Raw genomic sequence first — 27,148 nt, forward strand, 5'->3', positions numbered from 1 at the left:
GTTTGCAGATGACATGATCCTCTACATAGAAAATCCTAAAGACTCCACCAGAAAGTTACTATAGCTAGTCGATGAATACAACAAAGTTGCAGGATATAAAATTAACACACAGAAATCCCTTGCATTCCTATACACTCACAATTAGAAAACAGAAATTTCACCATTGCAAAGAAAAGAATAAAATACTTAGGAATATATCTACCTAAAGAAACTGGAGTCTATTATACAGAGTGAAGTAAGCCAGAAAGAAAAACACCAATACAGTATATTAACACATATATATGGAATTTAGAAAGATGGTAACAATAACCCTGTATGCGAGACAGTAAAAGAGACATAGATGTATAGAACAGTCTTTTGGATTCTGTGGGAGAGGGCAAGGGTGGGATGATTTGGGAGAATGACATTGAAACATATATAATATCATATGTGTAATGAATTACCAGTCCAGGTCCGATGCATGATACAGGATGCTTGGGGCTGGTGCACTGGGATGACCCAGAGGGATGGTATGGAGAGAGAGGTGTAAGGGGGGTTCAGGATGGGGAACATTTGTACACCCGTGGCAGATTCATGTTGATGTATGGCAAAAACAATACAATATTATAAAGTAACTAGCCTCCAATTGAAATAAATAATTTAAAAAAAACCAGAAAACTATAAAACACTGATTTAAAAAAATCAAAGATGATGCAAACAGATGGAGAAATGTACAATGCTCTTGGATCAGAAGAATCAATATAGTGAAAATGAGTATATTACCCAAAGCAATCTATAGATTCAATGCAATCCCTATCAAGCTACCAGTGGTATTTTTCACAGAACTAAAACAAATAATTTCACAATTTGTATGGAAATACAAAAAACCTCAAATAGCCAAAGCAATCTTGAGAATGAAGAATGGAACTGGAGGAATCAACCTGACTGACTTTGGGCTATACTACAAAGCAACAGTCATCAAGACAGTACGGTACTGGCACAAAGACAGAAACATAGACCAATGGAACAAAATAGAAAGCCCAGAGATAAATCCACACACCTATGGACACCTTATCTTTGACAAAGAAGGAAAGAATATACAATGGAGAAAAGACAATCTCTTTAACAAGTGGTGCTGGAAAAACTGGTCAATTGCTTGTAAAAGAATGAAACTAGAACACTTTCTAACACCATACACAAAAATAAACTCAAAATAAAGATCTAAACGTAAGACCAGAAACTATAAAGCTCCTAGAGGAAAACATAGGCAAAACATTCTCCGATATAAATCACAGCAGGATCCTCTATGACCCACCTCCCAGAGTAATGGAAATAAAAGCAAAAATAAACAAATGGGACCTATTTAAACTTAAAAACTTTTGCACAATGAAGGAAACTCTTAGTAAGGTGAAAAGACAGCTTACAGAATGGGGAAATTAATAGTAAATGAAGCAACTGACAAAGAATTAATATCAAAAATATACAAGCAACTCCTGCAGCTCAATTTCAGAAAAATAAACTACCCAATCAAAAAATGGCCTGAAGAACTAAACAGACATTTCTCCAAAGAAGACATACAGATGGTGCAGGCGGCGATGGTGAGCCAGCACACTAAGTGCAGGCGGCAGTGGCGAGCCGGCACACCAAACCCAGCTGAGAAGAGTTACCCTGCGTCCGAGGTCAGGGGTGGTAGCCGAGAGGAGCTACCCCGCGTCCGATGCCAGTGGCGGCCGGGAGGAGACACCCCACTTCAGAGGTCAAGGGCAGCCTGGAGAAGCCACTTCGTGCCTGAGGCCAGGGGCTGTGACCCTGAGGAGCCACCACGAGCCCGAGGCCAGTGATGGCAGCTGGGAGGAGCCACCAACGCCCAAGGCCAGGACAAAGAGTCTGGAGGAGCAACCCAAGGAGCGGTGGCTGCGCAGGCACAGGAGGGCCTAGAGGAGCTATCCCACGTTGAAGGTCAGGAACAGTGGTGGTAAGGAGATACCCATCATCCAAGGTAAGGAGCAGCGGCTGTGCTTTGCTGGAGCAGCCATGAAGAGATACCCAACCCCCAAGGTAAGAGAAACCCAAGTAAGATGGTAGGTGTTGCAAGAGGGCATCAGAGGGCAGACATGCTGAAACCATACTAACAGAAAACTAGTCAATCTAATCACACTGGGACCACAGCCTTGTCTAACTCAATGAAACCAAGCCATGTCTTCGGGGCCACCCAAGACAGGTGGGACATGGTGGAGAGGTCTGACAGAATGTGGTCCACTGGAGAAGGGAATGGCAAGCCACTTCAGCATTCTGGCCTTGAGAACCCCATGAACAGTATGAAAAGGCAAAATGATAGGATACCAAAAGAGGAACTCCCCAGGTCATTAGGTGTCCAATATGCTACTGGAGATCAGTGGAGAAATATCTCCAGAAAGAATGTAGGGATGGAGCCAAAGCGAAAACAATACCCAGCTGTGGATGTGACTGGTAATAGAAGCAAGATCTGGCGCTATAAACAGCAATATTGCATAGGAACCTGGAATGTCAAGTCCATGAATCAAGGCAAATTGGAAGTGGTCAAACAAGAGATGGCAAGGGTGAACATCGATATTCTAGGACTCAGTGAACTAAAATAGATTGGAATGGGTGAATTTAACTCAGATGAGCATTATATCTACTACTGCAGGCAGGAATCCCTCAGAAGAAATGGAGTAGCCATCATATTCAACAAAAGAGTCCTAAATGCAGTACTTGGATGCAATCTCAAAAATGACAGAATGATCTCTGTTCATATCCAAGGAAAGCCATTCAATATCACAGTAATTCAAGTCTATGCCCCAACCAGTAATGCTTAAGAAGCTGAAGTTGAACGGTTTTATGAAGACCTACAAGACCTTTTAGAACTAACACCCAAAAAAGATGTCCTTTTCAATATAGGGAATGGAATGCAAAAGTAGGAAGTCAGGAAACACCTGGAGTAACAGGCAAATTTGGCCTTGGAATGCAGAATGAAGCAGGACAAAGACTAATAGAGTTTTGCCAAGAAAATGCACTGGTCATAGCAAACACCCTCTTCAAACAACATAAGAAAAGACTCTACACATGTACATCACCAGATGGTCAACAACGAAATCAGATTGATTATATTCTCTGCAGCAAAAGATGGAGAAGCTCTATACAGTCAACAAAAACAAGACCAGGAGCTGACTGTGGCTCAGATCATGAACTCCTTATTACCAAATTCAGACTCAAATTGAAGAAAGTAGGGAAAACCGCTAGACCATTCAGGTATGACTTAAATCAAATCCCTTATGATTATACAGTGGAACTGAGAAATAGATTTAAGGGCCTAGATCTGATAGAGTGCCTGATGAACTATGGAATGAGGTTCATGACATTGTACAGGAGACAGGGATCAAGACCATCCCCATGGAAAAGAAATGCAAAAAAGCAAAATGGCTGTCTGTGGAGGCCTTACAAATAGCTGTGAAAAGAAGAGAGGTGAAAAGCCAAGGAGTAAATAAAAGATAAAAGCATCTGAATGCAGAGTTTCAAAGAATAGCAAGAAGAGATAAGAAAGTGTTCTTCAGAGATCAATGCAAAGAAATAGAGGAAAACAACAGAATGGGAAAGACTAGAGATCTCTTCAAGAAAATTAGAGACACCAAGGGAACATTTCATGCAAAGATGGGCAAAATAAAGGACAGAAATGGTATGGACCTAACAAAAGCAGAAGATATTAAGAAGAGGTGGCAAGAATACACTGAAGAACTGTACAAAAAAGATCTTCACGACCCAGATAATCATGATGATGTGATCACTAATCTAGAGCCAGACATGCTGGAATGTGAAGTCAAGTGGGCCTTAGAAAGCATCACTACAAACAAAACCAGTGGAGGTGATGGAATTCCAGTTGAGCTGTTTCAAATCCTGAAAGATGATGCTGTGAAAGTGCTACACTCAATATTCCAGCAAATTTGGAAAATTCAGCAGTGGCCACAGGACTGGGAAAGGTCAGTTTTCATTCCAATCCCAAAGAAAGGCAATGCAAAAAGAATGCTCATACTACCGCACAATTGCACTCATCTCACATGCTAGTAAAGTAATGCTCAAAATTCTCGAAGCCAGGCTTCAGCAATACGTGAACCATGAACTCCCTGATGTTCAAGCTGGTTTTAGAAAAGGCAGAAGAACCAGAGATCAAATGGCCAACATCCGCTGGATCATGGGAAAATGCAAGAGAGTTCCAGAAAAACATCTATTTCTGCTTTATTGACTATGCCAAAGCCTTTGACTGTGTGGATCACAATCAACTATGGAAAATTCTGAAAGAGATGGGAATGCCAGACTACCTAACCTGCCTCTTGAGAAATTTGTATGCAGGTCAGGAAGCAACAGTTAGAACTGGACATGGAATAACAGACTGGTTCCAAATAGAAAAAGGAGTACGTTAAGGCTGTATATTGTCACCCTGTTTATTTAACTTCTATGCAGAGTACATCATGAGAAATGCTGGACTGGAAGAAACACAAGCTGGAATCAAGATTGCCAGGAGAAATATCAATAACCTCAGATATGCACATGACACCGCCCTTATGGCAGAAAGTGAAGAGGAACTAAAAAGCCTCTTGATGAAAGTGAAAGAGGAGAGTGAAAAAGGTGGCTTAAAGCTCAACATTCAGAAAACGAAGATCATGGCATCTGGTCCCATCACTTTATGGGAAATAGACGGGGAAACAGTGGAAACAGTGTCAGACTTTATTTTGGGTTGCTCCAAAAACACTGCAGATGGTGACTGCAGCCATGAAATTAAAAGACACTTGCTCCTTGGAAGAAAAGTTATGACCAACCTAGATAGCATATTCAAAAGCAGAGACATTGCTTTGCCGACTGAAGTCCGTCTAGTCAAGGCTATGGTTTTCCCTGTGGTCATGTATGGATGTGAGAGTGGACTGTGAAGAAGGCTGAGAGCTGAAGAATTGATGCTTTTGAACTGTGGTGTTGAAGAAGACTCTTGAGATTCCCTTGGACTGGAAGCAGATCCCACCAGTCCATTCTGAAGGAGATCAACCCTGGGATTTCTTTGGAAGGAATGATGCTAAAGCTGAAGCTCCAGTACTTTGGCCACCCCTTGGGACGAGTTGACTCATTGGAAAAGACTCTGATGCTGGGAGGGATTGGGGGCAGGAGGAGAAGGGGACAATAGAGGATGAGATGGCTGGATGGCATCACAGACTCAATGGACGTGAGTCTGAGTGAACTCTGGGAGATTGAGATGGACAGGGATACCTGGCGTACTGCAATTCATGGGGTCGCAAAGAGTCGGACATGACTCAGCCACTGAACTGAACTGAACTGACCTGAACAAACACATAAAAGTTGCTCAACATCACTCATTATCAGAGAAATGCAAATCAAAACCACAATGAGGTACCATTTCATACCAGTCAGAATGGCTGTGATCCAAAAGTCTACAAGCAATAAATGCTGAAGTGGGTGTGAAAACAAGTGAACCCTCTTACACTGTTGATGGGAATGCAAACTAGTACAGCCACTATGGAGAACAGTGTGGAGATTCCTTAAAAATCTGGAAATAGAACTACCATATGACCAAGCAACCCCACTTCTGGGCATAAACACACCAAGGAAATCAGATTCAAAATAGACACCTGTATACCAATGTTCATCATAACACTGTTTATAATAACCTGGACATGGGTGCAACCTAGATGTTCATCAGAAGATGAATGGATTAGAAAGCTGTGGTACATATACAAAATGGAGTATTACTCTGCAATTAAAAAGAATGCATTTGAATCAGTTCTAATAAGGTGGATGAAACTGGATCCTATTACACAGACCGAAGTAAGTCAGAAAGAAAAACACCAATACAATACATTAGTGTAACAGTGACCCTATATCCGAGACAGCAAAAGAGACACAGATGTAAAGAACAGACCTTTGGACTCTGTGGGAGAAGGTGAAAGTGGGATGATTTGACAGAATAGCATTGAAATATGTATATTATCATATGTGAAATAGATTGCCAGTCCAGGTTCGATGCATGAGGCAGGGTTCTCAGGCTGCTGCACTGAAATGATCCTGAGGGATGGGATGGGGAGGGAGGGTCAGAATGGGGAACACATATATACCCATGGTTGATTCACGTGAATGTATGGCAAAAACCATGACAATATTGTAAAGTAATTAGCTTCCAATTAAAATATTTTAAAAATGCTAACACCAAAAGCTGAAGGTCAGTATAGTATAAAAGGAAGATCTGAAGATTGTAAGATAAGCCTTGAGATCCAGGTTTGGCTACTGCAATTAATACATGAACTTGAATGTAAGCACATTTTTATTCCTGAAGTGAAGAGCATCAGTATTATGCCAGGTATTTCAGATCAAGAAAATAAAGCTGAAGATCTGTTCCCACATGTAGTAATACCCTTGGCAGGATCGTGACGAAGTTGCTGAGGGACCTGGAGAAAGGATTTTCTCAGAATCAGTTGGTTAGTGTAACCAGGGACAGCTATGCCTTAAGGAGAACATAAACGTAGTAGAAACTTCAGAAATATTTGTTGAAGGGCAAATGCTGCCATGATCTCACTTGTATGTGAAAGCTAAAATAGTCAGACCCGCAAAAGCAGAAAATAGAACTGTGATTCTCAGGGCTTGGAAAAGAGGGCAATGGAGAGATGTGTGTCAAGGGGACAAAGTTTCAATTATGAAACAAATAAATTCTGAAAATGTACAACAATATGACTGCAATTAACAGTACTACATTTTATACTTGAAACGTGGTAAAAGAGTAGAACTTAACTATTTTCATCATAAAGAAAAAGAAAATTATAACACATGAAGTAATTGATATACTAATTATCTTGATTGTGGTGACTATGTCACTATATATATATGTATATATATAATATGCACACACATATATATATAAACATCAACTATACGCCTCAGATCTATACAATTTGTTTTTGTCAATTATATCTCAATAAATCTAAAAAAATAAAATTAAAATGTATACTTAAAAAAGAGAAATATTTATTAAATAACCAAGATAAATTTTGCTGTTACTTTTTATATCCAAAATGTTTGGAGTCTGTGGGAATGATTATGGAGCATGAGGAGAAGACATTTAAGCTTTTAACTTTCATATATAAATGTTCCTAAAGCTGCTGTTAATTTTTCTTCAGCTTTTCCAAGAAAACAGAATTACATGAGGAAGCAGTAATTAATTATAATTGCTTGCTTTGAGGACTCTGAATAATAAGACAACTGATTTTCTCCAGGGCTTTTGTGCCACAGGGAGTGGAGAGACATGAGTCTCAACCTCTTCCCCAAACTACTGAGACCTCCAGAGACTGGAAGGTGGGAAGCTTTTCCATCAGCAGGTTTGTCTGTAGTCTGAAAAAATATAGATATTCTTTACCATGTAATGTATCTAAAAGATACCTTACATTCACACATTCTTTCATGAGAAAAAGACGTTTGAAGGAAATTTAGAGTCATTGCCAACATTAAGTTAACAGGGACAGGAAGTGCATATTTTCTAGCAAGCTTTGTAAAGGAAACCTGGCTTAGCTGAGCTCCTTTGTAATAGTGTCCTCAACAAGCGTTTCCTGGGAGTGGGGGAGAAGACGGTCCCTGAGAGTTTTCAGGTACATGTTTGTCTCCTTCTGTGAGTTTTTGGAAGAATTGTGCAAGGGAACAGAAGTAGGTATTTAAACAAACTGAATTTAAGAGAATAAAATGAACCTTCAGGAGACAAAGAATCAACAGGTTCAGCTCCAAATCAGATTTTAGAGCATGGGAAAAACAAATGCTTACAAGAGCAAAAAGAAAAAAAACGAATGGGAAAAAATTGCAAAGATAAAGATTACAGGTACCAGTGCATTCCAGATTCAACAATCATGCAATTTAAACTATACAATAACATCATTTGGGAGATAAGAAAGTAGATGTTTAATTTGGACATAATTCAGAAAGAAGAACCTGAAAATAAACAAAGAAATAAGGCAATAGTTTTCAACTATAGACGATTATGAACCTCCCCTCCCCTCCCGCATGGACATTTGACAATAGCTGAAGGCATTTTTGATTGTCATAATTAATGTACTGGAGTGACTGGACAGAGGTCAGAGATGCTGCTATACATGGTAGCATGCACAGGGTAGCTCCCTATAAAAATAAAAATCCATTTTTGTGCAGAAGCTTTTAATTTTAATTAGATCCCATTTGTTTATTTTTTGCTTTTTATTTCCAGTATTCTGGGAGGTGGGTCATAGAGGATCCTGCTGTGATTTATGTCATTTTGCATATGTTCTCCTCTAGGAGTTTTATAGTTTCTGGTCTTATGTTTAGATCTTTAATCCATTTTGAGTTTATTTTTGTGTATGGTGTTAGAAAGTGATCTAGTTTCATTCTTTTACAAGTGGTTGACCAGTTTTTCCAGCACCACTTATTAAAGAGATTGTCTTTAATCCATTGTATATTCTTGCCTCCTTTGTTGAAGATAAGGTGTCCATAGGTGTATGGATTCATCTCTGGGCTTTCTATTTTGTTCCATTGATCTATGTTTCTGTCTTTGTGCCAGTGCCATACTGTCTTGATGACTGTGGCTTTGTAGTAGAGCCTGAAGTCAGGCAGGTTGATTCCTCCAGTTCCATTCTTCTTTCTCAATATTGCTTTGGCTATTCAAGGTTTTTTGTATTTCCATACAAATTGTGAAATTATTTGTTCTAGCTCTGTGAAAAATACCACTGGTAGCTTGATAGGGATTGCATTGAATCTATAGATTGCTTTAGGTAGTATACAAGCAACTCCTGCAGTTCAATTCCAGAAAAATAAATGACCCAATCAAAAAATGGGCCATAGAACTAAATAGACATTTCTCCAAAGAAGACATACAGATGGCTAACAAACACATGTAAAGATGCTCAACATCACTCATTATCAGAGAAATGCAAATCAAAGCCACAATGAGGTACCATCTCACGCCAGTCAGAATGGCAGCGATCCAAAAGTCTACAAGCAATAAATGCTGGAGAGGGTGTGGAGAAAAGGGAACCCTCTTACACTGTTGGTGGGAATGCAAACTAGTACAGCCACCATGGAGAACAGTGTGGAGATTCCTTTAAAAATTGCAAATAGAACTACCTCATGACCCAGCAATCCCACTGCTGGGCATACACACTGAGGAAATCAGAACTGAAAGAGACACGTGTGCCTCAATGTTCATCGCAGCACTGTTTATAATAGCCAGGACATGGAAACAACCTAGATGTCCATCAGCAGATGAATGGATAAGAAAACTGTGGTACATATACACAATGGAGTATTACTCAGCAATTAAAAAGAATTCATTTGAATCAATTCTAATAAGGTGGGTGAAAGTGGAGCTGATTATACAGAGTGAAGTAAGCCAGAAAGAAAAACTTCAATACAGTATACTAATGCATATATATGGAATTAGAAAGATGGTAACAATAACCCTGTATGCGAGACAGCAAAAGAGACACAGATGTATTGAACAGTTTTTTGGACTCTGTGGGAGAGGGAGAGGGTGGGATGATTTGGGAGAATGACATTGAAACATGTATAATATCATATAAGAAATGAATCGCCAGTCTAGGTTTGATGCAGAATACAGGATGCTTGGGGCTGCTGCACTGGGATGACCCAGAGGGATGGTATGGGGTGGGAAATGAGAGGGGGGTTCAGAATTGGGAACACGTATACACCCATGGCAGATTCATGTTGTTGTAAGGCAAAACCAATACAATATTGTAAAGTAAAAATGATAATAATAATAATAAAATTAAATTTAAATAAATAAATAAAAATCCAACGTAAAATATCAATAGTACCAAGCTTGAGAAACTCTGAAGATTATAAACAATAAATAATTTTATAATAGTGAGAACTGACTTGGTAAGATTTACTTCTGCTTGATCCTTAAATCCTTGACTATCTGAACACACAATGCCATCAAGAGTTCTAACTGTTATGTGGGACCTCTTGCCTTTAATGTTGAAATATCTAGAACCAGTTGGTTCTTGGTTTGAGAAATAGTGATGACCTTACCAGAAATGTTAGTCTGAGAAAGAATTCTTATTTATAAAGAAAGATAATTAAAGGAAATTAATTATCTGATATGTATGACTTACAGTTCTAAAGAAAGGACAGTTCCAGGTGAACTAAGATGTGCCACATTGTTAATACTTTACCCCATTGCCACCATGTATTTGTAAAAACCTTCCTCACAGAAAAGGAAATAATCAACAGAAAGAAGAGACAACAGAATGGGAGGAAATATTTGAAATGCATGTATCTTATAAAGCAGGGGTCCCCAAATTCCAGGATTTAATACCTGACAATCTGAGGTGGATCTATTAATAATAATAATAATAGTAATAATAATAAAATGCACAATAAATGCAATGTGCTTGAATCATCCCAAACCTGCTACCACCCTGGTCCATGGAAAAATTGTCTTCTATGAAACCAGTTCTTGGCCCCCAATACACTGAGGATTACTGCCAAGGATTCAGTTCAGTTCAGTCTCTCAGTCGTGTCTGACTCTTTGCAACCCCATGAATCGCAGGATGCCAGGCCTCCCTGTCCATCACCAACTCCCGGAGTTCACTCAGATTCACATCCATTGAGTCAGTGATGCTATCCAGCCATCTCATCCTCTGTCGTCCCCTTCTCCTCCTGCCCCCAATCCCTCCCAGCAGCAAAGTATTTTCCAATGAGTCAACTCTTCGCATGAGGTGTCCAAAGTACTGGAGTTTCAGGACTAATCTCTAATAAATGCATTAAAAGGTCATGCAATTCAATAGCAATAAGCACAAAAGCTAAAAGGCCTGCTAAAAAATTAGCTAAGGACATAATTTAGACATTTTTTAAGAAAATATATAAATGGCCAATAGATATTTTAAAAGAAGAAAAACATGTTCAATGTTCTAATCATCAGGGAAAGGCAAGTCAAAACACAAATGAGATATTACCTTATATCTGTCAGGATGACTATTATCAGAAATTACAAAAAGACAAGGTCAGCAAGGATATGGAGAAATTAGAACCTTTGTATGCTGTTGGTAGAAATGCAAAATGGCATGGCTGCTATGGAAAACAGTATGGTGGTGTTTCACAATATAAAAATTAAATAGCTATATGATCCAGTAATCCTGTTTTTAGATGTTCATCAAAAAATGGTGAAATTACGACTTCAAAGAGATGTTAACATTTCTGTGTTCATTGTAGAACTATTCACAGTAGTGAATAGTAGCCAAGATGTGGAAACATCTAAATATGAAAAATTAAGTAAATAAAGAAAATGTGGCATATACAAAATATGGAATAAAACTCAACCTTTAAAAAAAGATGGAAATTCTGCAATATGTGGCCACATGGATGAATATTGAAGATATTATGCTTAAATGATATAAACCAGTAACTGAAAGGCAAATATTATATGATTTCCCACTTATGTATGTATTTAACATAATGAAATTCATAAACTCAAAGAGCATTATCGTAATTGTCAGAGTCAGGTGGAGGGGGAAATGGGAAGTTACAAATCAATGGGCATAAACTTTTACTTAAGCAAGTTGAATAACTTCTAGAGATGTAATATACAAAAAACACATCCATAGTCAGCAATGCTGTATGAGTACCCTAAAATCTAAGAGGATGGGTCATGTTGCATTCTTACTGCAATAAAATTATATATATATATATATATATATATAGAAATATAGGTGTATTATTATTTTAAAAAAAATTTAATTGTATTTCATCATTTTCTTACTCCTCCCCCACAACTCCCACCCCATTAATGCCAGCTTACTTGTCTTGAATCCAGTCCAGGTACCACATTGCATTAAATCATCACGTCTTCCAAATCTCCTCTAGTCTGTGACACTTTTTCAATTTTCTTTTTCTTTCCTTTTTTTTTTTTTTTTTTGCTCTTACAATTCTAAGGGATACTGGTGAGATATCCTGTAGAATACTTTCAAATGTGGGCTTTCCTAATGATTTTCTCACATTGGATTGAGGGAAAGAACATCACAGAAGTAAAGCTTTTCTCATCACATCATACCAAGGGATAAATGAGAGCCACATGACACCACTGTGGTGATAGTCACCTTTTTTCAGGTAGAAATGGCAACCCACTCCAGTATTCTTGCCTGGACAATCCCATGGACAGAGGAGCCTGGTGGTATGCAGTCCATGGGGTCGCTAAGAATCGGACACGACTGAGCGACTTCACTTCCACATTTCACTTTCATGCCTTGGAGAAGGAAATGGTAACCCACTCCAGTTTTCTTGCCTGGAGAATCCCAGGGACGGGGGAGCCTGGTGGGCTGCTGTCTATGGGGTCGCTCAGTGTCAGACACGACTGAAATGACTTAGCAGCAGCAGCAGCAGCAGCAGCAGCAGCAGCAGCAGCATCAGCAGCAGCAGCAGCAGCAGCAGCAGCAGCAGTCAGGTAATATCAGTCACATTTCTTTAAAGTTGAATTCAAGATTTTCAATGTAGTTGAGTTGATAACGATTATTTCTAGAGTGTTATTTTTTTCCTTATTTAAATTCTATAGTTCATGTTTTCTTCAAGAAATATGTGCTATTTCAATATCTGAAAGTAGTTAATGGAGTGGATGTAGTGAAGTAATAAAAGAGATATTTAAAAGGGACTAGATCATTTTCCTAACTTGTTTGTAAATATTTCTGTTTTAACTCAATAAATCATGATATCAGATGTTCATTCTTTTCTATTTCTGTGTAGTATTTCATTGTAAAACTATATTACTACCTGATTATCAAATATTATTGATATTTGGGTTATTTCCACCTTTGGGAAACTGAGAATAAACTTCTATGAATACTGATGTGTGATCCCTTTTGTAGAAATACGTTGTCATGCCCCTTGCATAAATACAGTTGAGATTTGTTGTTAAAGGCAGGGTATATATTTATCTAAGTAAAAAGTTTTCTTATCAATAAATAAATAAATCATGAAGAACTCTTCATTCTACTCCCGTTTGGTTATAGTGAAAGTTTGGAAGAAGAGGGTTTTACTTGGCATATTGTAGTCATTCAATTAATATTTGATAATGTTGACTTCTATAATTACATAATTTTGATAACTGTAGAAAAAGTATTGGAGTGATGAAAAGTCTGAGAGGAATAACTTTAACGTATAAATTTTCGTATGAAATTCCCCTAACACTGTTCCAGTTTTTCTGGGACACAGAAATTGCATCAGAGAATGGTGATTAATTATAAATGTTTATTTCATGACTTTAAAAGAATGAGGCAGCAGATAGTCTCTAGGGTTTATGCCCCAAAGGCTATGACTCTCGATATAAGAATATATCCATCACTTCTAAATAGGAGAGATCCTGCTTTCAACATCAGCAGGTATGCATTAGATTCTAAAGACAGATTAATATTAATTTCAATGTTGGGAATCTAGGGAAAAAAGTGTGGAGGGGAAATTCACCATTTCGATATAGACATTCTTGAGAATTATCTAGTTATTGAAGATTGCCTTTCTGAGGTTTCAAGGAAGAGGAACTGCACTAAACCTAGAGAGCTCTCTGTAAAAGCTGACTCAGCTGAGATCCTGAGTGAGTGTGTGTGGATGCTCAGGGCTTCAGTCCTGTATGATGCTGTGCCAGGCTCCTCTGACCATGGGATTATCCTGGGAAGACTAGTGAACCAGTTTGCCATTTCCTCCTCCAGGGGGTCTTCCTGACCCAGGGATCAAACCTGGGTTTTCTGCAACTTCTGCATCCTCAGGCAGGAGGATTCTTTGCCATGGAGCCACCTAGGAAGTCCTACCCCCTGAATAACAGTCCCTTAAACAAGAGATGCCTGGAATGTGGGGTTAGGAGAGTTCTGAGAATCTGGGGAATGTGCATTATCTTGCTACTTCAAATATTTTAAATTGAAGTCAAGGTAGAAAGGACAAGTATTTTAAGAAAGAGAGAGATCAAACAAACTATAATGAAAAAAGGAAAAAAGGACCATTTTTATTTAAGATTATAAAGTGGCTCTGAGACTAAATATTACAACAAAATAGGGGGGAAATGTAGGGAACCTATATAAAAAGTAACATTAGTTTAAAATGAGTGTTTAGGAAATTCCCTGGTAACTCAGTGGATAGAGCTTTGCCAATGCATGGGTGCAGATTTGATCCTTGGTCAGAGAATTGTAGTCCCACATGCCTCATGGCCAATATATATCAGAAGTGATATTGTTGTAAATTCAATAGAGACTTTAAAAATGGTCCATATAAAAAAATTAATTAATTTAAGTTAATGAATGTTTAAGTACCTTGCTGCTGCTGCTGCTGCTAAGTCAATTCAGTCGTGTCTGACTCTGTTCGACCCCATAGACGGCAGCCCACCAGGCTTCCCCATCCCAGGGATTCTCCAGGCAAGATCACTGGAGTGAGTTGCCATTTCCTTCTCCAATGCAGGAAAGTAAAAAGTGAAAGTTGAAGTCACTCAGTCGTGTCTGACTCTTAGCGACCCCATGGACTACACACAGGCATATGCTATAGTCGTGCTTTTACATGCAAAAATCTGAGTCAATGACAACAACAAAAGGAACCCACAGTTTTGGGGGGGGGGGGTTCCTAAATGTTGCTGGGGGACTGGTTCCATTTCAGATGTAAGAATGAAAGCTGCAAACGTATTTTCTCAGTGCTTTGTGATAGGCTGTCTTCAATACTCAAATTTATAAGTTTAGGAAGAGATAGGGACCTTGAGTTCTTTGTTTTGCATATGATCTGATCTCTTCATTGTTGGCCAGCTGAAATCAGTTCCTTGAGTTGTGGAACTAGAGAGAACTACCAGAAATGAGAGAGAAAAAGCTCCTGGTTCTGGTTCTGGTTCAGTAGGATCTTAGAGGTATTGGTCACCAATTGGAGAAACAGAATTATTTTATATTACTTTTTTCTCATGAAATGTTTCCATAGTACAGTGCTACCTTAAGTGTTTAATCTTTCTCCTTTACAGGTAATATAGGGACAGAATAAATATTCTATGAATCTTGAAGGGAGAAAAAAGAGAGAGAAAGGCCAAAAACTGGACATTTCTAAGTCAATTTTTAATAAGAATAGCTATTCTTTCTGAGAGAATATTTTTCTCAAATTTCTTTCCTTGATGCTTTCTAGTATAGCTCTGTGATACGAATACTTTCATCAGGCACATTCGAAAGTCTCCAGTTTGTCATAAATTAGTATGATAATAAATAAAGAAAATAGCATCTGGACCTGGATCAAGATTACTGTAGACAAATGAGTAATTGCTGGGAGACTGGATCAGGGTTCATGTCATAGATATGTAGATTGAGCCTTATTTGCATGGTATAGGGAAAGTCAAAAATTTCCATCTTCTGCTTTGCCATCTCTAGAATAAATAGCTAGACTAGATTATCTTTATTATTTTGTCAATATTATTATTCCTCAAGCAATGATGGGGGATTAACAACCTGGACTTGCTAAGTTGAGAAGTACACTCTGTGAAAAATTATAATTTATTTTGAAAACAAGTTTACTGATTCAGAAGCAAAACAAGTGTTAAAGTGCTTTATGGAATTAATAGTGAAGGGACAAATGTAAAGTGTTAGGGGTGTCATTTTTAATGTCACATTCTGAACATAAAATGCAAAATTTAATTTGTTTAGAAATTTATCACTTTTAGTATTAGTTATAGAACTGAAACAAGTAGCTCTGGTACTAGGGTAAATTAATCTTTTATGAAATTATAATGTTCAAGAAAATCTGAAAGTATTATGTGAGGATTTCATTTAAAATAATCCCAAGTGACTTGAACTCATCTTTTTACTTTGAAATATTAAAAATTAAAATTGAGAACAAAGAAAGTTCAATAATTATAATTTTACTCAAATAAAATGTTTAAAAGTTTGTCATTTTTAAAAATTTTAGACTTTTAGCATAGCATGCATAGAAAATACATAGATTCTAAAAGAGACACTTTGCTTCATCTTCCAGCTTTGGTAAGGAGTAGTTAACTAAATGTCTTACATCCTTGTTTACCTTAATATTTTTCTTTCTAGGACTGATTCAGATTCTGACAAACAGAAACCATGTTTCTATCAGAGAGAAATAAAAGTGGGGCCACGTTTACTCTCCTGGGCTTCTCCAATTACCCAGAGTTGCAAGTCTCCCTCTTCTTGACATTCCTGGCCATCTACAGTGTCACTGTGGTAGGGAATCTTGGGATGATTGTAATCATCAAAATTAACCCCAAACTACACACCACCATGTACTTTTTCCTCAGCCACCTCTCCTTTGTGGACTTTTGTTATTCCTCCATCGTTGCTCCCAAGACCATGGTGAACTTCATGGTAGAAGATAGAACCATTTCATTTGTAGGCTGTGTAATACAATTCTTTTTCTTTTGTACCTTTGTGGTGACTGAGTCCTTTTTATTAGCTGTGATGGCCTATGACCGCTTTGTGGCCATCTGCAACCCTCTACTCTACATGGTGGCCATGTCCCCAAGACTCTGTGCCACATTAGTGGTTGGATCTTATGCTTGGGGAATAGCTTGCTCCTTGATACTCACCTGTACTGTTATCAAATTATCATTTCAAGGTTTCAACACAATCGATCACTTCTTCTGTGAGTTCTCCTCCCTGCTTTCCCTCTCTTGCTCTGATACTTATCTCAACCAGTTGCTGCTTTTCATTTTTGCCACCTTTAATGAAAGCAGCACACTCTTCATTATTCTCCTGTCTTATGTGTTTATTGTTGTCACCATCCTCAAAATGCATTCAGCCTGTGGTCGTAGCAAAGCCTTCTCCACCTGTGCCTCACACCTCACCACCATCAGCATCTTCCATGGCACCATCCTCTTCCTCTATTGTGTGCCCAACTCCAAAAACTCCAGGCACACAGTCAAAGTGGCATCTGTATTTTACACGGTGGTCATCCCCATGTTGAATCCCCTGATCTACAGTCTGAGAAATAAAGATGTCAAGGACACAGTCTCGAAGATCATGGACTCTAAAGTATTTTCGTACTAAACATTTTTCTGAAAGATTTTGCCCTTGATATGTAAATAAACTGTGTCTGCAAAGGTTGGTTGATAAAAAGAAATTTATTATTAATGATGTGTTAATACGTAAAATAGAAAGTACATGATATTTTACTTAACTGTACTAAACTTGACTCTCTCTCTTACTTACTGTAAAAAAAGTTAGTAATCTTTCAAATCTTTTTGTTTAAAATTTTAGGCAAATAATCTGATTACAAAGGTTAAAAGACATAAATATCATGCGGTATACTTTTGTAATTTTAATAATTGTTAATTTCATCCTCCTTTTTTAATACCTATGATAGACTAGGCTCTCAATAATAACATGGATTCCTATTACAAAAAGTACAAATAGCAGTTAAGACATAGTGTTCATCCTTCAAGGAATAAAAATTCAGTGATGATAGTAGGGCACTTTAAAAAGTGGAAATTGTATAAGAGAGAAAACAGTAAGTATAATAGAAGGTTTCACAGGAAATTTTTCAAGTCTTTAAGAGAGATACTTTTATCAAATAGGTATTATGTACTCTGGTTTGGATAACAGAAAGAGTTTTAGGAGACATATTTCAACATAGGAGTTTTATCCAGGAGACTAAACACTGAGAAAGAAGGAGGTCAGAGTGCAATACTGAGTCAATGATACAACAATGATTTTTTTTAATTGAATAAATACTGTTTGCATATTTGGATATTTTTGTTGTATTGTATATACAGGTTACTTGGCATGAATGAAAGTTGATAAGACATGGTCTATATTCCGAATGTGTTTTCAAAAGAGCTCCATTGTGGCAACATAATCAGCTATGATTGTTGTTGAGTCACTCAGTTGTGTCCAATTCTTTCACAATCCTGTGTACTCTAGTCCACCAGGATCCTCTATCCATGGGATTTTCCAGGCAAGAGTACTGGAGTGGGTTGCCATTTCCTTCTCCAGTGATAGAGTCCACCAGAGACTTAAAAATGGTAGACCAAATGGCAGAAAATTTTACATACAGAAAGGAAACATGGTGAGTACCTACCTAATATGCATTTCAAGCTATTATTCTGCCTATGAAGGCATCAGAAATATTATCAATTCTTTTTATTTTCCTGAATAAAATGTCTATGTCCTTCTCAACTAAAGAAAGTGAAAGTGAAAGTTGCTTAGTTGTATCCTATTTTTTGTGACCCCATGGACTAGTCCAGAGAATTCTCCAGGCCAAAATACTGGACTAGGTAGCCTTCCCGTTTTCCAGGGAATCTTCCCAACCCAGGGGTCGAACCATGGTCTCCCACATTGCATGCAGATTCTTTACCAGTTGAGCCACAAGGGAAACCCTCTCAACTAAACTCATAGCTTTAAAAAAACAGTACTTGGAGTTGCCCTAAGTGTTGAAAACCAGTTGCCTATATGACCATATTCAACATATGAGAAGAAGGTAGTCACTAGCATCCAGATTTATTCAATCTGGCAAATTAGAAATACTAGATCTTTAGACTTTCCTGGTGGTCCAAAGGCTAAGAGTCTGCATTCCCAATTCAGGAATCCTGGCTTTGATCTCTGGTCAGAAAACTAGATTCCTCGTTCTGCAACTAAAAGACTCTATGTGCTGCAACTAAGATCTGGTGTAGCCAAATGAAAAATATTGAAAAACGGAAATACCAGGTCTTCCAGTGTTCTGGTCTGGAGAATTCTGTTGACTGTATAGTCCATGGGGTCGCAAAGAGTCAGGCACGACTGAGACACTTTCACTTCACCTAACATTAATAGCTCACTTGCTTGAATAATTTGTACACTATTCTCTCTACTCAATGTCTAGATAAACTCTACAATGTCTTCTTTTCAAAAGATCTAAACACTCATAATATTTGAGAGCATTAAATGTAAATGGGAATAGAATCTGTCAGAATTTGTGCTGAAATAGGAATGACACAAATATTTCAGCCACTTTCTCACAGTGGTTTTTCCTCAAATTTTTTAAAGTAATGCATTAAAATTAGATTGCCTTCTAATTTTGCTGAAGACTAAAATTTTGGATCTTATATCTTTTAAGATGATTTTCTGCCCAATATGGTAGTTTTCAACATGATCCCAATTCTTCAGTTATGCAGGTATCCACACCACTTTATACTCTTCTGATTAATGGTGGAATCAATTTCTCCATGCTCTGAATTTAGACTACTTTGTGACTAGCTTTGACTGATATAGAAGGTAGCTGAAGAGAGATTGTGCCATCTTCAAGCATCTGATGGCCCTGTGGCTTTCTCATAATCTCTTGGAATTTGCATAGTCTCTTAAAAAAGCTGCCATGTGAATAAGCACAGGCTAGCCTATTGAATAATGAACAATATGCCTTACACCCCTATTCCATGACATAGCTTTTAGCAACCTCCTGACTGGAGGTTCTTATATCACCTAACTGCAAAGTTGATAAAATACACGTAAGGACACCAGCCAAGCTCAGCCATGTCAAGATCAGATGAGGGCACTGACCTTACTGACTCATGTAATAGTGATCCATGCAATAAGCAGCTGTTGTTGTTGTTGTTGTTTTGTTTTGTTTTGTTTGTTTTAAGCTAGTGTTTTGGAGTAGCTTGTTATGCTGTCTTTAAAACCAATGACCTACTTAATTACTGACACTACCACAAAGACCTTCTCAAGTCTTATATAGCAACTAAGCATATCAGCTTTTCTTAAATGCAACTTGATTAAAATGTGTAATTAAAAAGTTTAGACAATTTAACTTGTTAATGTCATTGAATCTTTTGATACAATACTTTAATAAAATTATAGTATCTTGTTTGTATAAATGTAGTTCATCAAAAATTAACAACTTCAAAATTTTACTATAAATTTTATTAAAATGATCATTAAATAAAATTAAATTATAAGTTTCTGTTCAGTTCAGTTCAGTTCAGTCCCTTAGTCGTGTCTGACTCTTTGCGATCCCATGAACTGCAGCATGCCAGGCCTCCCTGTCCATCACCATCTCCCGGAGTTCACTCAAACTCACGTCCATCAAGTCGATGATGCCATCCAACCATCTCCTTTTTGTCTTTTTGTCTCCTTCTCCTCCTGCCCTCAATCCCCCCCAACATCAGAGACTTTTCCAATGAGTCAACTCTTTGCATGAGGTGGCCAAAGTACTGGAGTTTCAGCTTTAGCATCATTCCTTCCAATGAATACCCAGGGCTGATCTTTAGAATGGACTGGTTGGATCTCTTTGCATTCCAAGGGACTCTCAAGAGCCTTTTCTAACACAACAGTTCAAAAGCATCAAATCTTCGGCACTCTGCTTTCTTCAAAGTCCAATTCTCACATCCATACATGACCACTGGAAAAACCATAGCCTTGACTAGATAAAACTTAGTCGGCAAAGTAATGTCTCTGCTTTTGAATATACTATCTAGGTTGGTCATAACTTTTCTTCCAAGGAGTAAGCGTCTTTTAATTTCATGGCTGCAGTCACCATCTGCAGTGATTTTGGAGCCCAAAAAAAATAAAGTCTGACACTGTTTCCACTCTTTCCCCATCTATTTCCCATGAAGTGATGGGACCAGATGCCATAATCTTTGTTTTCTGAATGTTGAGCTTTAAGCCAACTTTTTCACTCTCCTCTTTCACTTTCATCAAGAGGCTTCTTAGTTCCTCTTCACCTTCTGCAATAAGGGTGGTGTCATCTGCATATCTGAGGTTATTGATATTTCTCTCAGCAATCTTGATTCCAGCTTGTGTTTCTTCCAGTCCAGGGTTTCTCATGATGTACTCTGCATAGAAGTTAAATAAGCAGGGTGACATTATACAGCCTTGACGTACTCCTTTTCCTATTTGGAACCAGTCTGTTGTTCCATGTCCAGTTCTAACTGTTGCTTCCTGACCTGCATATAGGTTTCTCAATAGGCAGGTCAGGTGGTCTGGTATTCCCATCTCTTTCAGAATTTTCCATAGTTGATTGTGGTCCACACAGTCAAAGGCTTTGGCATTGTCAATAAAGCAGAAGTAGATGTTTTTCTGGAACTCTCCTGCTTTTTCCATGATCCCGCGAATGTTGGCAATTTGATCTCTGGTTCCTCTGCCTTTTCTAAAACCAGCTTGAACATCAGGAAGTTCATGGTTCACATATTGCTGAAGGCTGGCTTGGAGAATTTTGAGCATTACTTTACTAGCATGTGAGATGAGTGCAATTGTGTGGTAGTTTGAGCATTCTTTGGCATTGCCTTTCTTTGGGATTCACTTACCTTTTCCAGTCTTGTGGCCACTGCTGAGTTTTCCAAATTTGCTGGCATATTGAGTGCAGCCCTTTCACAGCATCATCTTTCAGGATTTGAAATAGCTCAACTGGAATTCCATCACCTCCACTAGCTTTGTTCATAGTGATGCTTTGGAAGGCCCACATGACTTCACATTCCAGCATGTCTGGCTCTAGGTGAGTGATCACACCATGGTGATTATCTTGGTCATGAAAATCTTTTTTGTACAGTTCTTCTGTGTATTCTTGCCATCTCTTCCTAATATCTTCTGCTTCTGTTAGGTCCATACCATTTCTGTCCTTTATCGAGCCCATCTTTGCATGAAATATTCCCTTGGTATCTCTAATTTTCTTGAAGAAATCTCTAGTCTTTCCCATTCTGTTTTTTCCTCTATTTCTTTGCATTGATGGCTTTCTTATCCCTCCTTGCTATTCTTTAGAACTCTGCATTCAGATGCTTATATCTTTGCTTTTCTCCTTTACTTTTTGCTTCTCTTCTTTTCACAGCTATATTACTTCAAAAAATACCTGACCTGCCTTTAAGACTTAGATAAATAGGTAAGCAGAGATTTCCTCTGAGTGTTTGCTTAGATGATGTAAAACATCACTGCCAATACTGTTCTTTATAGATGTCTTTTTATTCTTTCTGTAATGGAATTCTCTCCCTCAGAGAGATGAATTTTAAAACTGGCAATACTTTCAGGGTATACTAAGAACAACAGCAAAAATAGATACTAAATAGATATAATCATCAATCCACTAATTTCAAAATATTACTGTATAGTTTAAAATGTATGTCTAAAAGTCCTCATTTTTTTGAGAAAAACAAAAAGGTATATATAAACCAGAGAGAAACAAGAAGTCATGTCAAGGGTTGGAAAAATTTTGATTATAGATAGTGTCAGGCTTTCTGGAAAGCAGTACTTCACAGCACTCTTATGTTTTAAGTTTTAGATTTTGTTTTTGCTTTCCTAATTGGGATAATTTGAGTATTACATGAATGAATAAGAGGAATCTTTGCTTCTGAAAAATGAAATTACTTGGAAATCTTGAATCTTTGGTATATTCAAGGGCACACACAACAGACTCTCCTTTGAGCACTGTTGTTTTAAGGAGAGGTTATGCAGATAAGAAGCGACTTGGGAGAGATCCTTCAGGCAGACCCATTAAACAGTCTCTGCGTTGAGCAGGGAGCATGGTTTCCAGAACTGACAGTGGCTCTGCTCTTCCTAACACAGGGCCAGATGGCAAAAAGCAAGGAACAGCATATGAGCTCATTCTATCAGTGATTCCATTTATGACTTTGTGCAAGTTACAGCTGTCAGCATCTAAGTCATCTTGGATGGTGCATAGCTGTAATCATCTCACTTATTTTTATAAAGATGAAAGGTGTGGGTAGTTGCATTAAGAAGATTACACAGCACATACAAAGTGATCAGCAAATGTGAACAATTGCTATTATTCTCAGCAAAGGCAGATCATTATTTCCATCCCTTTCTGGAATTCAGCAGAATGCTATTGTGACGTCAAACTCTATGTCCCCCAGAAAGGAACTCTAAGTGTAATACTGGCACAATTAATAAGACTTATCCACATATTTCATAATGGCAACATAATACCTGGTTCAGAGGGTAATGCTTGAATGCAGTAAAAAATGCTCTGCAGTTCATCATGACATCTGAAAAGAACTGTGTTGAACTGTAATAACATGTACCAACTTGGGTCTTTCCAGGTGGTTCAGTGGATAAAGAATCCACCTGCAATTCAGAAGACACAGGTTCAATCCCTTGGTCAGGAAGAGCCCCTGGAGGAGAGCATGGCAACCCACTCCTGTATTCTTGCCTGGAGAATCCCATGGACATAGGATCCTGGCGGGCTATGGTCCATAGAGTCACAGAGTCAGACATGACTGGAGATACTTGGCATGTACGTGAACCAGCTTTAAATAGCTTTTCCCCTCTGACTGCATCTCATACAACTCATTAATTATTTGAGCCCCAAGATGATGTTGTTTGCTTGATGTTTTGTTGATGTCCAACAGAGATCAATGATTGGTTTGGAAGCTTAAGAAATACGAGCTCCAGGGATACAAACACAGGAAAATGTAAAGCATGTAACATTTTCCCTAGTAGCATCTTCACAAACAGGAAGCAAGTTCTATCTCACAGCTTAGTTGGACTATATTCTGTTTGGGGGGGGGGGGGTGGGGAATGGAATGAACTGTATTTCCTGGGGTCTGGAAGCTTGTTTATTTATTTGTTTTCTCATAAGGGTAACATTATTAGCCATGTATGAGAGGGGGGAGAATTGTAAAAGAGGGTAGAGACATTAGGCATATTTTTAAAAGTCTGTTGTTAGCCTGTAATTATAGAGTATTTTAAGAAATGCCCAAATTTTGAGCACTCCTTTTTGAAAATATTTTCACTTTTTGTGCTGAGAAACAATCTCGACAGGAAATGGGGACAACTCAATCTGCAGAGCCAAATATCTTGAAACAGCTGTCAGTGTAAGAGGGAAAGAGTGTGAGCCAACGGGGAAGAATGCTTGATTCCTCTCCCCTTCCCTCCTCCTCCTTCCTCACTTTAACTCCATCCACAGAACCTGGGAAAGACATCAGGGAAAGTCTCCTGACAGTCACTCTGAGGCTGAGAGTGGTGCTGAGGGGTCCTCAGAAGTGCTCCAGGAGGAACACAGACATGTGAGCCCTCCCTGGATCAGACAGGAGGGGGATTACTTTGTCCTCGTGCCAAAGGGATTTGTAGATGTCTCTCTATAGCAATTTTCTGACATTTGATACTATTGACATTTTGGCCCAAATTATATTTTTGTCTTTTCATGTGTTGTGAGTGTGTGTGGAGGATGGGGTTGGGGAGGGAGATGCTCTTCTGTGCCTTGTAGACTATTTAGCAGCATCTCATCTGTCCAGGGGGATTCCCTGGTGGCTCAGAGGGTAAAGAATCTGCCTGTGATGCAGGAGACCCGGGTTCAATCTCTGGGTCAGGAAACTCCCCTGGAGAGGGGAATGGCTGCCCACTCCAGTATTCTTGTCTGGAGAATTCCATGGACAGAGGAGCCTGTCAGGCTTACAGTCCATGGCAGTCTCAGTCAGGAACTAAGCCTTTCACTTTTACTCTTCGGTCCACTAGATGTCAGTAGCAACCCTCCCTAGTGTGCCTATCAACAACATCAAAAATTACTAAATGTCCCATGGGGTTATAATCTCTCCTAGTTAAGAACCACTTCTTTCTATAAGTAATCAGCAGCTTGATTTTTCTTTAGAAACAGGAAAAGGTTTTCCACAATTATGTGAGGGCTTCCCTGAAAGCTCAGCTGGTAAGGAATTCACCTGCAATTCAAAAGACCCACAATTATGTACTGTTTTGAAATCAGAAAAGACAGGTCACTTGTACTGTCCATTGAAGAGAGAAAACCATATCCTCAGAATAATTACGTTTTCAAACCACAGTTTTTTTAGTCACATGTCCTTTACCTCTTTGAGTGGCTCAGGGTAAAGAATCTGCCTGCAGTATACAACTGAGGCATTCACTCCCTGGGGTGGGAAGATAAGCCTGGAAGGAAATGGCAACCCACCCCAGTATTCTTGTCAGAGAAATCTCATGGATGGAGTGGCCTGGGAGGCTACATCCAGAAAGCTGCAAATAGCTGGACACAACTGAACACACATGCACACATTTACATTTTTGAAGTTATTTGAAGAATGTGGAAAATAGCTGGATGTGTTGGGGTTAGGTCAATATTTTTTCCCCTTAAAAATAAACAACTGGTGCCTCCAAATCACTCTATTGTTACTAAGGGTGAGGAGGGAAAATATCCTTCATTGGCATTTTCAATATGTCGAAAGCTTTGAATATATACCCCCTTTATTAAAAACACACATACACACACAACCCTTAAGGCTTTTATGTTTTGTGAGAATTCAGACAAGATTCTATACTAAGGTTTCTTTTTAAAGTTATAAGAATAAAATATTTACATATAATGGATGTTGTGAAGATCAGATATATAATGCAGCTTATGTATGCATATATAATATTCTATCTGTGCAATCTGGTTTCTATGTTGTCCCTTGCCATCTTATCATAATCATTTTTAGATCATTAAAACTTCTTCATGTATGGCAAAACCACTACAATATTGTAAAGTAATTAGCCTCCTATTAAAATAAATAAATTTGTATTTTTAAAAACTTCTTCAAAAATCTGAGTGACTTTCCATAATATATATGCAGTATGTCTTTGAATGTTTTTCCCGTTGCTTGAAATTTTATTTCTAAATTTTTTATATCTTCTTCTTCTTTTTTTAAATATGAATTTATTTATTTAATTGGTGGCTAATTACTTTAAATATTGTAGTGGTTTTGCCATACATTGACATAAATCTGCCAAGGGTGAACATGGGTTCCCCATCCTGAACACCCCACTTTCCTCCTCATCCCATCCCTCTGGGTCATCCCAATGCACCAACCCCAAGCACCCTGTCTCATGCATCAAACCTGGACTGGCAATTTGTTTCACATATGATAATATACATGTTTCAATGCCATTCTCCCAAATCATCCCACCCTCATTCTGTCCCACAGAGTCCAAAGGACTGTTCTGTACATCTGCATCTAAATATAGGGTTATCATCACCATCTTTCTAAATTCCATATATATGTGTTAGTATACTGTATTGTTGTTTTTCTTTCTGGCTTAGTTTACTCAGTATAATAGGCTCCAGTTTCATCCACCTCATTAGAAACTGATTCAACTGTATTCTTTTTAATGGCTGAGCAATATTCCATTGTGTATATGTACCACAGCTTTCTTATCCATTCTTCTGCTGATGGACATCTAGGTTGCTTCCATGTCCTGGCTATTATAAACATAAAAATGCTGCGATGAACATTGGGGTACACGTGTCTCTTTTGATTCTGATTTCCTTGGTGTGTTTATGTCCATCAGTAGGATTGCTGGGTCATATGGCAGTTCTATTTCCAGTTTTTTAAGGAATCTCCACACTGTTCTCCATAGTGGCTGTACTAGTTTGCATTCCCACCAACAGTGTAATAGGGTTCCCTTTTCTCCACACCATCTCCAGCATTAGAAATGAAAATGGAGAAATCACAACAGATCATAAGAATCTTTGAGCTTTGCCTCAAGGATATCCCCCACAATATGTGCTTGTGGTGTGTGTGGGATCATCACACAAATGAAATATAGAATCCATCAAAATTCATCAGTAAGAATCCATTTTTTCAAACTTAGAAATGTACCAATTTCAGTGACTTTAGTCTTATGAGCATTCTATCTTTATGGAAAGCAATGGAGGAAGACAGCAACAAACCAACAAGCAGAAGAAACAGACAATAAAACAAACAAATGTAAAGAAATTCTGTGCACCTCCAAATTGCCAGATGAGATTTCTGAATAAATAGGAAAGTGCCTGAAGTCTTTCAAGCATAATCTAGTATATGCTTGGCACATCTTGTTTAACACCTTTTACAATTAATTAGATAACATACTAGATATGTGGTATTTTATACTACTAACATATATAGTATATAACAATTCAAAAATGTTTTCTTGTTGTCCCTCAAATCCACGTCTAAGGATTTCCATAAAGAGACCCTGGATATGAGAAAATATGTAAGCACACAATCATTCATTTTAGAGTTTATGATATAAATAATTGAATAAACATTTTTGTATATAAACAGTATCTCTATCCACTAGATTAACATTGAAAATAGCAACACAAGTATGAATACCTGTATATGAACGAGTATATGAATGAAATAAATGAATATACATCAAAGGGAAGGAATATAATGTCTCTGTTCAGAATATTTTACATGTAAATGTGTTTA

General features: G+C 38.0%; 1 protein-coding gene across 1 annotated transcript; it reads left to right on the top strand.

Annotated features, from left to right (window-relative positions):
- The first annotated feature begins 16,097 nt into the window (after positions 1–16,097).
- On the top strand, positions 16,098–17,039 carry LOC138427721 (olfactory receptor 5D18-like). Its single transcript, XM_069567576.1, has one exon. The coding sequence runs from the start codon at positions 16,098–16,100 to the stop codon at positions 17,037–17,039; it is 942 nt and encodes a 313-aa protein (XP_069423677.1).
- Positions 17,040–27,148: the final 10,109 nt, after the last annotated feature.

Source organism: Ovis canadensis, chromosome 22 (genome assembly GCF_042477335.2).
Source record: "Ovis canadensis isolate MfBH-ARS-UI-01 breed Bighorn chromosome 22, ARS-UI_OviCan_v2, whole genome shotgun sequence".
Classification (NCBI taxonomy): Eukaryota; Metazoa; Chordata; class Mammalia; order Artiodactyla; family Bovidae; genus Ovis; species Ovis canadensis.

Excerpts from the sequence above, each read along its gene's own strand:
- LOC138427721 (XM_069567576.1), top strand. The coding sequence starts at position 16,098 with ATGTTTCTATCAGAGAGAAATAAAAGTGGGGCCACGTTTACTCTCCTG.